The sequence below is a fragment of the Eptesicus fuscus genome, chromosome 17 (genome assembly GCF_027574615.1).
Source record: "Eptesicus fuscus isolate TK198812 chromosome 17, DD_ASM_mEF_20220401, whole genome shotgun sequence".
In the NCBI taxonomy this organism is placed as follows: domain Eukaryota; kingdom Metazoa; phylum Chordata; class Mammalia; order Chiroptera; family Vespertilionidae; genus Eptesicus; species Eptesicus fuscus.
Genome location: NC_072489.1, coordinates 37,783,678 through 37,798,131, shown reverse-complemented (window position 1 = coordinate 37,798,131; position 14,454 = coordinate 37,783,678). Strand labels below are relative to the sequence as shown.

At 44.5% G+C, this 14,454-nt stretch overlaps 1 protein-coding gene across 2 annotated transcripts in view; it reads left to right on the top strand.

Annotated features, from left to right (window-relative positions):
- The window catches only part of MYOF (myoferlin), a 132,326-nt gene that overhangs the window by 94,080 nt on the left and 23,792 nt on the right, over positions 1-14,454 (top strand). Inside the window, exons 33-42 of one of the 2 annotated variants that reach the window (XM_028133162.2) lie at positions 393-574; positions 669-827; positions 951-1,049; positions 2,205-2,366; positions 4,190-4,355; positions 7,341-7,417; positions 9,553-9,609; positions 11,007-11,018; positions 12,326-12,424; positions 13,947-14,072. In XM_028133162.2, the coding sequence (XP_027988963.2) occupies positions 393-574; positions 669-827; positions 951-1,049; positions 2,205-2,366; positions 4,190-4,355; positions 7,341-7,417; positions 9,553-9,609; positions 11,007-11,018; positions 12,326-12,424; positions 13,947-14,072 (1,139 nt within the window). The remainder of the gene's footprint in view (positions 1-392; positions 575-668; positions 828-950; positions 1,050-2,204; positions 2,367-4,189; positions 4,356-7,340; positions 7,418-9,552; positions 9,610-11,006; positions 11,019-12,325; positions 12,425-13,946; positions 14,073-14,454) is intronic. The other variant, XM_008156899.3, reaches the window with a different exon arrangement.

Sequence of the window (14,454 nt, the reverse complement as noted above, 5' to 3'; positions counted from 1 at the left end):
TTCCACATATAAGTGATACCATGTCATATTTTTCTGTCTCTATCTGGCTTACTTCACTTAACATAATACCCTCAAGGTCCATCCATATTGTCACAAATGGCAGGATTTACTGTTTATTAAAGGCTGAATTATATTCCATCATATATGTATATGTATCCATATCTATAAATACCCCACATTATCTTTATCCCTTCATCCACAGGTTGCCTTTTCATTTTGCTGATGGTTTCTTTGCTGTGCAGAAACTTTTTAGTTTGATGTAGTCCCAGTTGTGTCAAATTTTTAAAAAAATCATTGTCAAGCCAATGTCAAGGAGCTATGTTTTCTTCTAGGAGTTTTATGATTTCAGACTTTGTCCATGACCCCACTATTACTCTCTTTTTCGGTTTTAGACCCATATGCTCATGTCTCCTTCCTCCATCGAAGTAAAACCACAGAGATCATCCACAGTACTCTGAATCCCACATGGGACCAAACCATTATATTTGATGAAATTGAAATCTATGGGGAACCCCAAACAATCCTACAGAACCCACCCAAAGTTGTCATCGAACTTTTTGACAGTGATCAAGTGGTAGGTAATTTAGAATTTCTAAGATGGCTTTGGGGATTGATGGAGATGTGTAGGGATGTTGTTTGGGGAATTAAAGGATTGTTTGTTTCTCTAGGGCAAAGATGAATTTTTAGGACGAAGCATGTGCTCTCCTCTGGTGAAACTAAACTCCGAAATGGACATCACGCCCAAACTTCTCTGGTACCCAGTAATGAATGGAGACAAGGCTTGTGGGGACGTCCTTGTAACTGCAGAGCTGATTCTGAGACACAAGGTACTCGCTGAGTCCTCACTCATACATGCTTTCAGAGTAGCTGCTTAAAATTCTGTTAACAACTCCATGCACTGTTTACTTGAACTAACAGGCGGCATTGACATTTGCATCTTTGTTTCACAGGATGGCTCCAACCTTCCCATTCTTCCCTCACAAAGGGCACCAAATCTATACATGGTCCCCCAGGGGATCCGGCCTGTGGTTCAGCTCACTGCTATTGAGGTATGCTGCTCTCTGTGATTTGTGATCAGATCAAATGGATATGGCTATAGAACTGGAATCTTTCATAGAGGAAATGGGATCTTGCTGTCTCCAATTTATTATAGAACTAGAGGCCTGATGCACAAAATTTGTGCAAGAGTAGGCCTTCCCTCCCCTGGCTGCCAGCACTGGCTTCCCTCTGGCACCCAACACCCGGGCTTCCCCTGGCTGCCAGCAGGCACCCAGGACTGGACTTCCCTCACAGCCCTGGCTTTGTCTGGAAGGACATCCGGAAAGACAGCTGATCTAATTAGCATATTATGCTTTTATTATTATAGATTTGCCTCAAATTTTGAAATATTCATGGAAAAAGAAGGCTTGTCAGAGCAATAGGAACAGGTCAATTCTAGCATTACTGAGGGACTTTAGAGTTCTCATTTACTACGAGTCAATAGATTTCTGAGTTTCCCGTGTCAACTAAAGAACTGGGAGAGAGAGAACAAACTCAAAACAGCACGCCTGTGTGTACAGAGAGAGAGAGGAAGGGACCACAGAGAGAGGTGGAGATGGAGAGTAGGAAGGGAGTAATGGAAATGGTGAAATGTCAGACAATGGAGCAGATACAGGCCAATGGAGCCAAGCGGGTAGTTTGATGGACAGGGTCTGGCCTACTCTAGAGGCCTTGTTAGTCAGGCAGCAGCCACTTTGGGATTTCTGTTCTTAGGCTGTCATGCTCTTGTTCTCAAAGACTGAGGCAGATGGCCTTAAGCAACACCTGTCATTTTTGAATGCTTGCATGTCAGACACTGTTAAGAAGTTTACACTTGATCCTCAGACTAACCCTAGGAGAGATAAAACTATCAGTCCTGTTTATAGATGAGACACTGAGTGGTTAACCAACTTGCCAAAGTTCACATCCTGTTCTATGGCACAGCCAGGATTTGATTCATGCACTCAGCTGCTATGCTATTTCAGCAGCTCAGGCAGAAGGAGTGGCAGGCCTGCCTCCGTTGCATGACCTGCAGGCTTTCTAGGATAATGTTCTCAGAGATTTTTAGCAAATCCGCACAGGTTACCCTTAAAGAATTTACTGGGTATCAAGAGAGAATTTTTCCTTTTGAATATTATTTTTAATATGCTGGGTTGCCTTCCCTTCTCTTTACATTGTTTTCTTAGATTCTAGCTTGGGGCTTAAGAAATATGAAGAACTACCAGATGGCTTCTGTCACATCCCCCAGTCTCATTGTGGAGTGTGGAGGGGAGAGGGTAGAGTCCGTGGTCATCAAAAACCTTAAGAAGACACCCAACTTTCCGGGTTCTGTTCTCTTCATGAAAGTGGTACAGTATCAAGACTGTAATTGTTCATGTGTGCTGAGTAGCTGGATTTTATTTGAAATATGAAATATATTGACACCACTCACCTACACGTAGTTTATATATTTCCAAAGTCTGACAGCAAATAGAAAAACTGCGTTGGAGTCACTGGGCAGTGCCTCTTCCCCCTTACACTCTTACACTGTCGTGATGGCTTCTTAAGGTTTCAAACAAGCCCAATGAGACGGAACTATCTATGAGCGACACTGATGTATTTCTCCAGTAAACTTTCCATCTATTCCACTGTGACAAGCCCTTGCCCAATGCCCTGAGGGCAGAAAGTTAACCCTCCCTTGTGGCCCTGCAGGTGCACAGGGACCAGAACCCTCCACATAGGGACTGGCTGACTGGGGAAGAGCAGTCACGGAGGAACCCACATGGGGTAATGGGGCCACATCCTAACAGCCTGGGCCTGGGCCCCACCTCCAGGCACCCCTGCGATGACATCTACTTTGTTGAGTCAGAGTTACCCTCTGGTTATTAGAAATGTGGCAGCATCAGCTCTGGTTCACAGTCCTCCATCGCAGACACAGACTAGTTTGGAAGAAGATGAGGTCACTCCGTCTTTCCACAATCCTTAACTTTCTAAAAGAGGAGAATCGTTCTGTTTCACTCTACTATATAAAAAGGTAAAAAAATAAAGGCACTTCAGTTTGATGGGGTAGAAGGTCCAGAACCTTCCTGTTCCTTTCCCCAGCCCAGTCATTTGGTGTCTCCAACACACTTGCTCTTGAACTCTAGGGTCCTGTGGGTTAACTTCCCCTTTTATAGATGCGGAGGCTGAGGCCGAGAGAGGGAAAATGTCTTACCCACGCCCCGCAGTGAGTGGCAGGACTACAGCAGGAGTCTAGAACTAATCCTGTAGAGAGCAGGCATTTTCCTCCTCTTACGCTCACTTTGGGGGAAACTGAGAGGTTAGGTGACTTACACAGCTAGCAAGTGGGTGGCTAGAGTTTGGACTTAGGTCCCTCCAACACCAAAGCCCATGCTCTTCCCCGACAATGGTGTAGATGGAGAACCACCTGGGTGCTCCAAGCCAGAATCCCGAAGTGATCGCTGCCAGGCCACTCCAACCATCCGTGTCCACTCCCCAGCCCCGCCCTACCCGCCACCTCAAGTTCTAGTCTGGAATCTAGCCCTGGGCGGCAAAGGTGAGGGAAGCTACTCAGTTGACCCCAGCTTCTCCCGTCCCTCTGCAAGCTCAGAGGTGGAAATTCACCTGAGACCAGCAATGATTCCCCAATCAGACAGCATCACCAAGGCCACCAGATTCCACATGGAGGAACCGAGAGGCGAGGAAAAATGAGCATCCCATTTTGGCACTGAACTTCCAGGGCTAAAAGATTCCCAAGCCACAGTTATTTCCCTTGAAGGTTCCGTTTCAGTGTGAGCATTTTTAAATTCCAACTAAATGCTAACTCCACATCCTGTCACAGAGCAGAGCCAGGTAACAAGGTACTATTCTGGGCACTTCACATGTATTAACTCACCAGCCCTCCTGTTATTGAGAAGGTAATTGGGGCAGAGCAAGTTCCCTGAGGTCATGCGGCTCCTAGAGGCAGAGCCAGGATTCTGCCCGTCCCAGGTGGTCTGGCTCAGAGTTCATGCCTTCAAGCGTGTGCTGCTTGCCTCGCGTGTCAGTTACTGAGCTACTTAACCGTGAGTCCCCTGGGCTGTGCCAAGCGGACAAAAAGATCCTGGGTTGGTCCTTTGGGAGGTGTTTGTTGGCAAAGCTGCTCTTGTCAGGTCTTGTAGAGAGAAGTGACGCTTACCTCTGTGACCCCCAGTTCTTGCCCAAAGAGGAACTGTACATGCCTCCGCTGGTGATCAAGGTCATTGATCACAGGCAGTTTGGACGGAAGCCCGTTGTCGGCCAGTGCACCATCGACCACCTGGACCGCTTTCGCTGTGACCCGTACGCAGGGAAGGAGGATATCGTGCCACAGCTCAAAGGTAAAATGAAGTCTACAAATAGCACATGGGACTTTTCATGCCTGATCTGACTTAATCTTTGCAAACCTGCTCGAGGTAAGTATTCATTGTCCAGATTTGCAGATGAGGAAACAGTTTGAGTTAGAGTGAGCTGTGTAACTTTCCCAAGATAATATAGTCAGTATGCAGCAGAGCTGGACGTGAATCCTGGCCTCGTTTTGGGGGGACCCGATGCTCAAGCTGTCACCTTCAGAGGCATGCTGCTCTGGAACGAACAGAAGACTTCTTTGTCAGAAATGTTGAGTGCTGCGTGAACTTTTTATCTAGTCCAGCAGGGAAGATAGACAAGGAAGTGGGTGATTGCAGTCTGGTGTGATGACTATTTGTAAAAATGTATATTTTTATTGATTTCAGAGAGGAAGGAAGAGGGAGAGAGATAGAAACATCAATGATGAGAGAATCATCGATCGGCTGCTTCCTGCATGCCCCACACTAAAGATCGAGTCTACAACCCAGGCTGGGAATCGAGCCGCGACCCGCTGGTTCATAGGTCAACGCTCAACCACTGATCCATGCTGGCTGGGCCTGGTGTGGTCAATATTTTGATGGCAAAATACAAGGCCCTCCTCTCTACGCCTCGTGTGCACACTTGGAGGGGATTTTTCTTTTAAATTGCTTTTGACTTGTCCCACCTCATGAATGCATCCCAGCATTGTTGAGATGTACTTTGAAGGGTATTATTCGTTGTTATCCATCAAGAAAAAAATAACACCTGCTGAGTTTAAATGACTTACCTTAGGTCAAAATGACTTACCTTATTACATAATTAATAAGTAAATGATAGAGTGGACATGGTACTTACCTTAGAGTTCCATAATAAATAGTTAATGAATAGCATTTTGCTCTTGTCCATTCAATAAAGGCTTGTTTTTACCTTACCATGTGCCAGGGACTGTGTAGGGCCTGGGGGCCGGGTTGCCTCAGTGAACGAACGCCCAGGGCTCCTGGCCTCAGGAGATCAGAGCCCACCGAGAACTGTCACTCATTCCGCTGGCCACTGGTGGCCTCGGGCCTGAAGCGGATGTCTTCTGCTTCAGCAGCTGGGCCGCTAACCAGCTCTATTTAATCTCCCATAACGTTCGGTATGGACATTACAGAGCCTCTGAAACTCATCTGCTCTTTGGGCCTGAGCATCCTGCATCCCTGATTCAGAGAGGAGGAAAGAATAAAACCCACAGTCACACTAGAGCAAAACCCTACATGGGTTTATCCATAAATTTCCCAGGCAAAGCATTTTGTGCTGAATTGACAGTGCCTAAAATAGCAACATTTTTATAACAAAAAGGATTAAAGTAACTGCAGGCATTGTTTTATCTGAGGTTACTAAATGGAGAGAAACCATTTCCCTAGCGTTTTTCCAACAGCTTTCATGAAAGGAAGTTCTTTGATATAAGAAATCGTTACAAATGCTGCATACTTGCTCTGGCCCAAGTCACTTGAGTGGACCTATTTGTGTCTATTGCTCAGGGATAGGCGGGGCCTGAGGCAGAGGTCTCCAGGTAGTGGTTGTATGTGATGAATATAAATTGTGGTCAGTGCTTCACAGAGCCCCAAAGAGGAAAATCCTTAGAGTATGGGGAGCATAATGTTCCCAAGACTGGAATCTATTATTTTAGATTCACCTGGTACTTTCTTAAAATCAATAATGCTAGGGTAAGAGTTGAGGAAGTACTTGGTTGGCCTAATGTTGGAAGCACATAGAATAACTTTTTCCTCCTATTCCTGAGATTTTGTTTACTTGAGGATGGGAAAGTGGAGAACTAACACTATAAGAAGGAATTTGTATACAGTTGTGTTCCCAGGTGGCTGCCCATCTAGCTGTCACATTCTATGCTGTTGCCTTTGTCCAGGTTGTGGGGAGCGATCTTGGAAGCGTAGAGACTGCTGATAGGTCTGGGGGTGCCACATGGATACACAATGACCTAGCATAGCAACCGGTGTGCCCTGGATACTCAATAAATGTCAGTCTGCCCTGCCGCCCCAGTGTCGCCCTGATCATTCCTCTGACATTTATTGTTTGCTCTGGGCTCTGGTATGATGCTTAAAACGCAAACTTTGGAGTCAGACATACCTAGACGACTTATTTCCACTTACCACTAATGTTTAGCCTAAAGCAAGTGGTTTGCTTTCTCTTAGACTGGGTTTGTTTTTTAATCTTTATAATGGGGACAGTGGTACATATTTTACAGTACTGTTGAGGGATTAAATGAGATCCTATATGTGAGGAGCTTAGCCCACTGCTGGGTTGGGCAGAGAGTTCTTTTGGCTTGGCAGAGTTGGCTCTGTGTGGGTTCTGGACTCCTGTTGAGTGTCTGACTGCTTGATGCTTCTTCCATAAAGGATAAACTTAGCTCTCACCCTCACCCTCACCCTCACCCTAGGCTGAGGCTTTGGCACACCTTTAGCTGAACGAACCTAGTGAGCCCGGGGGCTGCCCCTGAGTCCTTGCTGTAACCCCCAAACCCAGAGCCACAAATAGTCTGGAAATTACATAAAGTCAGGGTGTGTGCCGTTTCCCTATGCTTATATTACAACAACCAGGGCTGACTGAGCCACTGACATGTGCAGCTCTTCACCCTGCTTAGCTTTTCTGTGTCTTAGAACAGATTCCACGAAAAGGAGACTCCCTTAGCTGTAGGTTTCCCCAACCCTCCCCCCGACTTCTGCATCCTCTAAAGAAAGACATGTATTGACATAATTCTTTTTTGAGCACTTGCTGTGTATAGGCACTGGGCTAACTGTCCAAGGCAAAAAAAAAAGCGGGCCATATAGTCCCCTGAAAATGTCTAAAATCTTATCATATTTTGGGAAAAGTGATGAATTGTTGGGTTATTTTCTACATCCAGGAGGAAACTCTACCATCCACTCTGGCTGTTAAACTTGAACTTGAAGTAGACTCACCACTGTATTTTTGTAAGCATCTTAGATTATGAAATTGTCTTGCAGCCTCCTTTATGTCTACCCCACCCTGCCGGGACGTCATTATTGAAATAGAAGACACCAAACCATTACTGGCTTCGAAGGTAGGCTTCAGAAATGGCCATTGAATAACGTCCGTTTTATCTCTTCCAGGTATCTAAGCATTGGTGAATTTAGTCACACAAGCACTCAATGCAATTAAAATAATAACGATCAACTTTCCAAAGTAAAGAATCTGAATCTTGCACTCATCAAAAGTTATGGTGATGCTGTGTGGATTAATGTCCTCTACCCTCAGTCACCCCAAATACTTAAAATATCCCCAGGCCCCACCCTCCAAGAGGAACCTAGACATCAGTATATTTTATTTTATTGTATTTTTTAAATATTTTTATTGATTTCAGAGAGGAAGGGAAAAGGAGAGAGAGACAGAAACATCAATGATGAGAAAGAATCATTGATCAGTTGCCTCCTACACACCCCCTACTGGGGATCGAGGCCGCAACCCGGGCATGTGCCCTGAATGGAATCGAACTGTGACCTCATAGGTTGATGCTCTACCACTGAGCCACACCAGCTGGGCAAGACATCAGTATATTTTAAAATCTCCCCAAGTAATTCTAATTTGCAGGCAGGTCCGAGAACCATTGCTGTGGGCAGTCTGAGGGATATCATTTGCTGGCAAAAGAAATTTCAAGTGCAAGTTTATAGCATTACCATATTGGGAAGATGGATGCATGTAGCACACCAATGTTTTCCCTACATGAAGCAGAAGGGTCATGGATTTTTAATGGCCCTATTTGTCAGTGTATGGGATATCCCCGATTCTTATATTCACTGTGGTTTTGAAGTCAAGAAATTGATGGAAATGCTCACTCAGGATCCTATTTTAAAACCATTCAGCCAATTGTATGAGAAAGGGGGGTGGGGGAGCGGTGGAAGGTCTTGGCCCACAAAAAAGAAAACATCAAATATCTCCCTGTTTCTGTTGGCATTTAGGATGGGCTTTCACAGCATGTTTTAATGTGCAAACTGGCCAAAAAATGCACATGATTGCATTTTAATGTGTTATGTCCATAAACAGTGCCTTAAAAAAAGTCCACTTCCTTCCCACAGCATTAAACCCACCAATTGGACCGTGTTAAATGTGGTCTCCACAGCCAGCACGGTGTAGCAGTGTGCTAGGTTCTATTCCCTGAGATTCCTCCACCATCGCAGATGACAGTATCAAATCTGCAAAACTATTGGGTTCCCTTTGTAAACTACCCCAAACGTTCCCCATAAAACAGTAGTAGCCCAGGGAGAAGTTAAGTACGATACACTTAAGATCCTTTGTGAACTTTTTTACAACACTCTGGAAAAAAGGAGTTTAAGATCCTGCTCTATAATCTGCCTCCAGCCTTTTTACCTCCCATTGCCAGTCAGTTCTTATTGGTGCCCACTGTGTACGCAGTAGGCCTAGGTATGGGGGTGGGAGGGTCAAGAAGAAGAATAAAGCCAATCTGTGCCACTGTTCTCATTCGTTTCTTAAAAATAGTTAGCAGATGACTGGGTTACTGTAGCAACACACTGTGAAAGTTCAGTTTACATCATAGCATTTAAATGGCAACCTAGCCATTGGGGATGGTAGCAGCAGTCATCGGTGGGTAATATCCCACTGTGTTATAAGTGCCTTTGATCAGCTTGCTTTCCTAACACCCAGTTGAGGTACACTGTGTTGTTAAGAAAGACTGGTTGGAATCTCCTCTAAAAAACTGCCTCTACCGGTTCATCAGGGAAGGCCGTGCAAATCTCTGCAGTCAGATGAGTAAAGTTGAGCTTTGGAAGAGCCAGTAATAAGCTTGCTGATGTCCTCCATGACATGTACATGTAGCCTTGTACATGCATACATGTAATATACATGCATGCATGATAGGCATGAGTTACATGTACATGCGATGAGTGTGTAATGTAACATCTACTACCACTAACCCAATTCAAGCCTTTTATATGGGTCAATCAAGGGGGTGGGTCAGAACTAACTGTGCCCTTGACGGGAGTTGGGGGCTGTGGCTCTGGGTGGCAGTCTTGCCCTCACAGAGACCCAAACCCTGTGATTTACGGTAGGAGCTCTTAACCAATGGGCTCAGCACTATCACAAGAAAAGTGAGAAGTAAGTCTTCAGGGCAAATTGGTAAGTGCTAGCCAGATAACATGGATGTTGCTACATGGCATTTCAACAATTGCCTTCCAATTCCAGTGCTTAAGCAGTATGTCAACAGCACTCGGCAAAATGGTTTCTCCAACGACAGTGCATGTATGTATGATAAGAAAATGCAATACGCTGCCTGAGGCTGCCTGGGGCTGCGGGGGCTCCGTCTAAAGACCTGAATTCTCCTTTTGGATTCTTTCTATTAGTAGATTTTGGAGTGAAAGGCAATCTTTAAGCAAATGCAATTGTTCTAAGCCGAAGGGGAGAATCTTCTGTTTGGATGTGATAAAGCAAGTGGTTTGCTTCAGTTCCTTTTCCATGTGAATTGATGAGCAAGCGGCATGAATAAATTCTCCCACATTAATCCTACATTTTAAAATCAGCAGCTTGTTTTGAATAATGCCCTTTCAATCATGAACTGGTCTCTGCTTTGAAATGATTTCGAGAAGCCAAAAATAGAAGTGAATAAACAAACTCTAAAAATCTGAATTCACGAACCGTTCAGAAAGTGAAAGCACTTTTGGCATAAAAATCTCTCTCTCCAAAATCTCAACTCGGCTGTGACAATTTAACCTTTAATCCCGCTTTGGTTTGAATCTAATAGAAAGAAGTGTTACCTCTGTCTATCATGCCTCTCTGCCTCTCTTGGCAATTCTGTGTGCTGAACAAAGTCAGCTGGAAGAAGCCCTGTGGCCACCCACGCAGCAGCTGCAGGGAGCGCCTGTTGGGAGGGGCTTCTCTCTCCTCACATTAGAGGTGAACTTGAAGTTAGGGTTTCAGAGAGAGGGTCTGGGTAAGAATCCTTCAAACTGCCCCCAAGGGCACGTTGCAGCAGGTGCCAAGAGAAAACTGAAGCCCCAGCATCCCAGCGCCCTGTTCTCTCCTCTCCTGGATGTGCTCCGAGGTCAGGGTTGGGTTCTCCATGCAGAAACTCAAAAGGAAGGATTGGGCCAAGGAGAAATTTGACATTTAGAGCAATTTTGATGGGTGAATATGTATTTGGAGCTATAATACGGGTGCAGGGAAAAACCAAGAAAAAGCGCCCACAGAATGATATTGGGGTCCTGCTAGACATAAATGCCTTGGGAAAGAGTGTTTCAAGGGGTAAGAATTAGGCTAAGTTGGGGGTATACCTTCAGGGCGGGTGGAATGGAGGTTTGGGGCAGGAAGATGAGCAGCTGCAGGGCCCCTCCGGTGTGACCACTGTGCTGCCGACAATGAGATCGTAACCATGGGATGTGGTGGCTCCCTCTGAGCCTTTCACCCTAACACTGTTTATAACCCTTTGCACATTTTCAGAAAAAACAACAACAGTAAGATCTGTTGAATTAGGATCATCTTGAATGATTTAAATGGTCCATCAGAATGTTGATGATATAAAATATGCATGAGAATAATTTCTCCTTCTCTCTTTCTCTTTCAACCCAATGCTCATGGGGTCTCATATCTGTGTGACCTGTTGTATGGTCTGCCCTCTTCCTGCCCATACATGTGATGAGCAGCTGACAGAAAAGGTAACTGTTGTATATACTGTATTAGATTTAAGATTCCTGTATTTTCTGCCGATAGCTGATATATAAAGAAAAAATTTTTAAATGCAGTGTAGGTTACTGGCCCCTAATAGGAAAATAACTGTGTGTGTGTGTGTGTGTGTGTACATACATATACTGTACACAGATAAAAAGTAGCTTTTCTCTAATGTTCCTTCCTTCCCCCAAGGGAACTTCCTTCCCCCAAGTTTCACCTGAGTAGGAAACTATGCTGAAGGTGACACTGTATTTAAGACATCACCACTCTTTCATAGGTAGATTAAAATAAGCAATTGGTGGGCATGATGAGGATCTGAGTGGGAATTACAGCAGCTTCTATAAACTATAGCCTTTGGCAGTTTGAAAATGTTCCACAAATGACTCTGATGTGCTGTTTCTCCTGTCCAATTAAGAACCACCCAGCTAAACCAGAAGCCCTCCACATGGCTGTGCATTGGAGTCGCCTGGGGACCTAGGGAAGCATACTGGGTGCCCAGGTCTCTCCCAGGCTGACTGAGTCAGAATCTCCAAGGATAGACTGGAGACAAGCGATTCAGTCAGGGCCGCCTTGTCTGATCAAAGGAGCCCCTGGTCTAACTGAACCATAGCACCTTCCTACTTTTGTTTCGCATTTTATCACTTGCAAAGCTCTTTCTCCTAATGATCTTATTTACAAAAATAATGATTTTATTTACCTCTGAAGATGGAGACAGGTAGTGTTATTATCCCAGTCAGTGGATGAAGAAACTGATGCTCAGAGACATTAAAGGATGTGCTCAAGCTAGTATGGCTTATAACATAAGGATATGGCTTATAATGTAAAGGATGGAACTTGAATTAGAACCAGTTTTTCCAACTCTTAGATTAGTGAGCTTTGTTTTACAAGGCATTGCCAGCTAAAGGGGCTAAGGAAATGAAATAGTAGAAAACCTATTTTGAAGGTTTTCTTTTAATCTATTATCTGTATATGCAACTATCAAGTCAAGAGGATAAAGAAGTAAAAGCAAACAAGTGAATTGATTGCATCTATAAGATGTAAGGAAATCATCTAGTATAGCTGTGGGCAGTAATGCCAAACACATTTTATTGGCCAAGGATTGTTTCACCTCCAGCTTCTAGAAGAGTCATGAATGCTTTATCTATTGTACTTGTAAACAAAAGTCATGTAATCTTGCCTGTTTCGGGTTCAGAAGTACCTATTTCTCTCGCCTATTACATATGAGTTTTCCTGCATTGATTGGAAATCTTGGTCATCACTAAAGATTTTTCCATCTTGACATGTCTTTCTTTAGGAGGAAGAAGTCGTTGACTGGTGGAGTAAATTTTATGCTTCCACAGGGGAACATGAAAAATGTGGACAATATATTCAGAAAGGCTATTCCAAACTCAAGGTACCTGGGCCTATGCTGCTGTGGGTGGGGAGCAACAGTCACTAAAATTGGCCACAGGCATAGCTAAGCAGAAGACAGGAAGGTCCGAAGGCGCGTGCTGGCCGGGAGCGGCCAGGGGCACCTCTGGCCTCCTGTTGAGCCCTCTTGCAGTGGCTTTTGGCTTGACCAAGATTCCAGGGGCTTAAGGACAGCTGTTGATCTATGTTTACGTGACTGCCACTTTGGGGCATCTGGCAGAGGGTTGGGAATGGGTTGGCCCCACACTAATTAGGTCAACAGTTGTCCGCTTTGACCCACGGGGACCCAAAAGTCACAGTCACATGAACCGTATGAAATGTCAACATGCTTCATCCAGTCCTGCATACGGTCATCAGCTTCACTGGCTAATAAGTTGACTCTGTTACACGTATGCAGCATACAATCACAACCATGGGCACGTGTGTCCAGGGGGAAGAAGACAAGCTCTTGAGCTAGGCAGGTCTGACTATCCATCATCTTTCTGTTAATGTTTGGGTTTTCCAATTCTTCAATCAATTTTTGAGACTGTAATACACTCAAGTAGAAGCAAATGGGAAAGTTTTCAGAACAATACATAGGAGAAGAAACTCTAAAATGAGAAATGATGTATTTCCCCATCAAAGTGGAAAAACCCACATCCTTTCATGTTATTGTCATAACAGCTCAATGCAGCTTAAGAAATACTGGCATGTAAAGAATTACTAATTTAGAAAAATGATCAGACTGGTCTGATCGATCAATCCCACGGTCCATCCTTTTTCCTTCCTTCATTTTCTTTTCTCTTCCTCATCCCTTCTCCTCACCCTCCTCCTCTTCTAGTTTTTTTTTTGTCAAGGTATAATTTACATACATAAAGTAATCCATTCCGTGAGTATTGGTCATTGTATACTCTTGTGTAAACCACCGCCAAAACAAGGCAAGGAACATTTCCATCATCATGGAAAACTCCTTTGTACCCATTTCAGTCAATTCTCCACAACCTTTTCTCACTCCCAGAGACAACAGATCTGATTTCATCACCATAGATTGATTTTGCCTGTTTTTATGCTTCATGTAAATGGATGCATACAGTATGTATTTTGTGTGTGGCTTCTTTAGCCCAACATAGTAGCTTTGGGATCCATCATGCTGTTGTGTGTGCAGTTAGTTTGTCCTTTTTCATCCTTGTATGGATGGCCATGATTTGTTTATCCAAATTGAGAAACCTGATGATGACGCTGCTATGGGCATTCTTGTACCATGTGGACTTGTTTTTATTTCTCTTGAATAAGTACCTAGGATTGCAATTTCTGCATTATAGAATAGGTGGCTGTTTAACCCCTTAAGAACATGACAGACCTTTTTCCAAAGTGGTTGTGTCTTTCTACACTCCTGCCAGGAATCTGAGACTTCCCATTGCTCCATCTCCATCCTCATGCCCATTTGGTATTATCGGTCTTCTTTTATTGTTTTATACTCCACCTGTATTTTAATGAGAAGTTAAGACTCTGTTGATGGTTTTCAGATATATGATTGTGAACTAGAGGATGTAGCAGAATTCGAGGGCCTGACAGACTTCTCAAAAACTTTCAAGCTGTATCGAGGCAAATCAGACGAGAATGAAGACCCTTCTGTTGTAGGAGAGTTTAAGGTGAGTACTATGTGTGTTTGTCCTGTTTAAAATCCATCTCTATTTTCTTTATAGGCCTTGGACAGTGGTAGGCAAACTGCGGCTCGTGAGCCACGGTTTGCCGCTCTGTTGACTAATGAGTTTGCCGACCACTGGCCTAGGATAAAGGACAACCCGCCTCCAGATAGGGTCATGTCCTCTGACATCTGAAAGATGCTAGAAGGCGCTAACTAGGAAAGGGCAATGGGGGCCAGGAACAGAACACTCAAAGCCATTCTCAGTCTCTCTCTTCCTCCTCATGCCAAGCAGCCTGGAATCCTATAGAGTCAGCCTCTCCAAGATCGAGTGCCCCCTCCCCATGCCCACCACCCCTCCCAGGCTTTCAGCAGGGCCGATGTGGCAA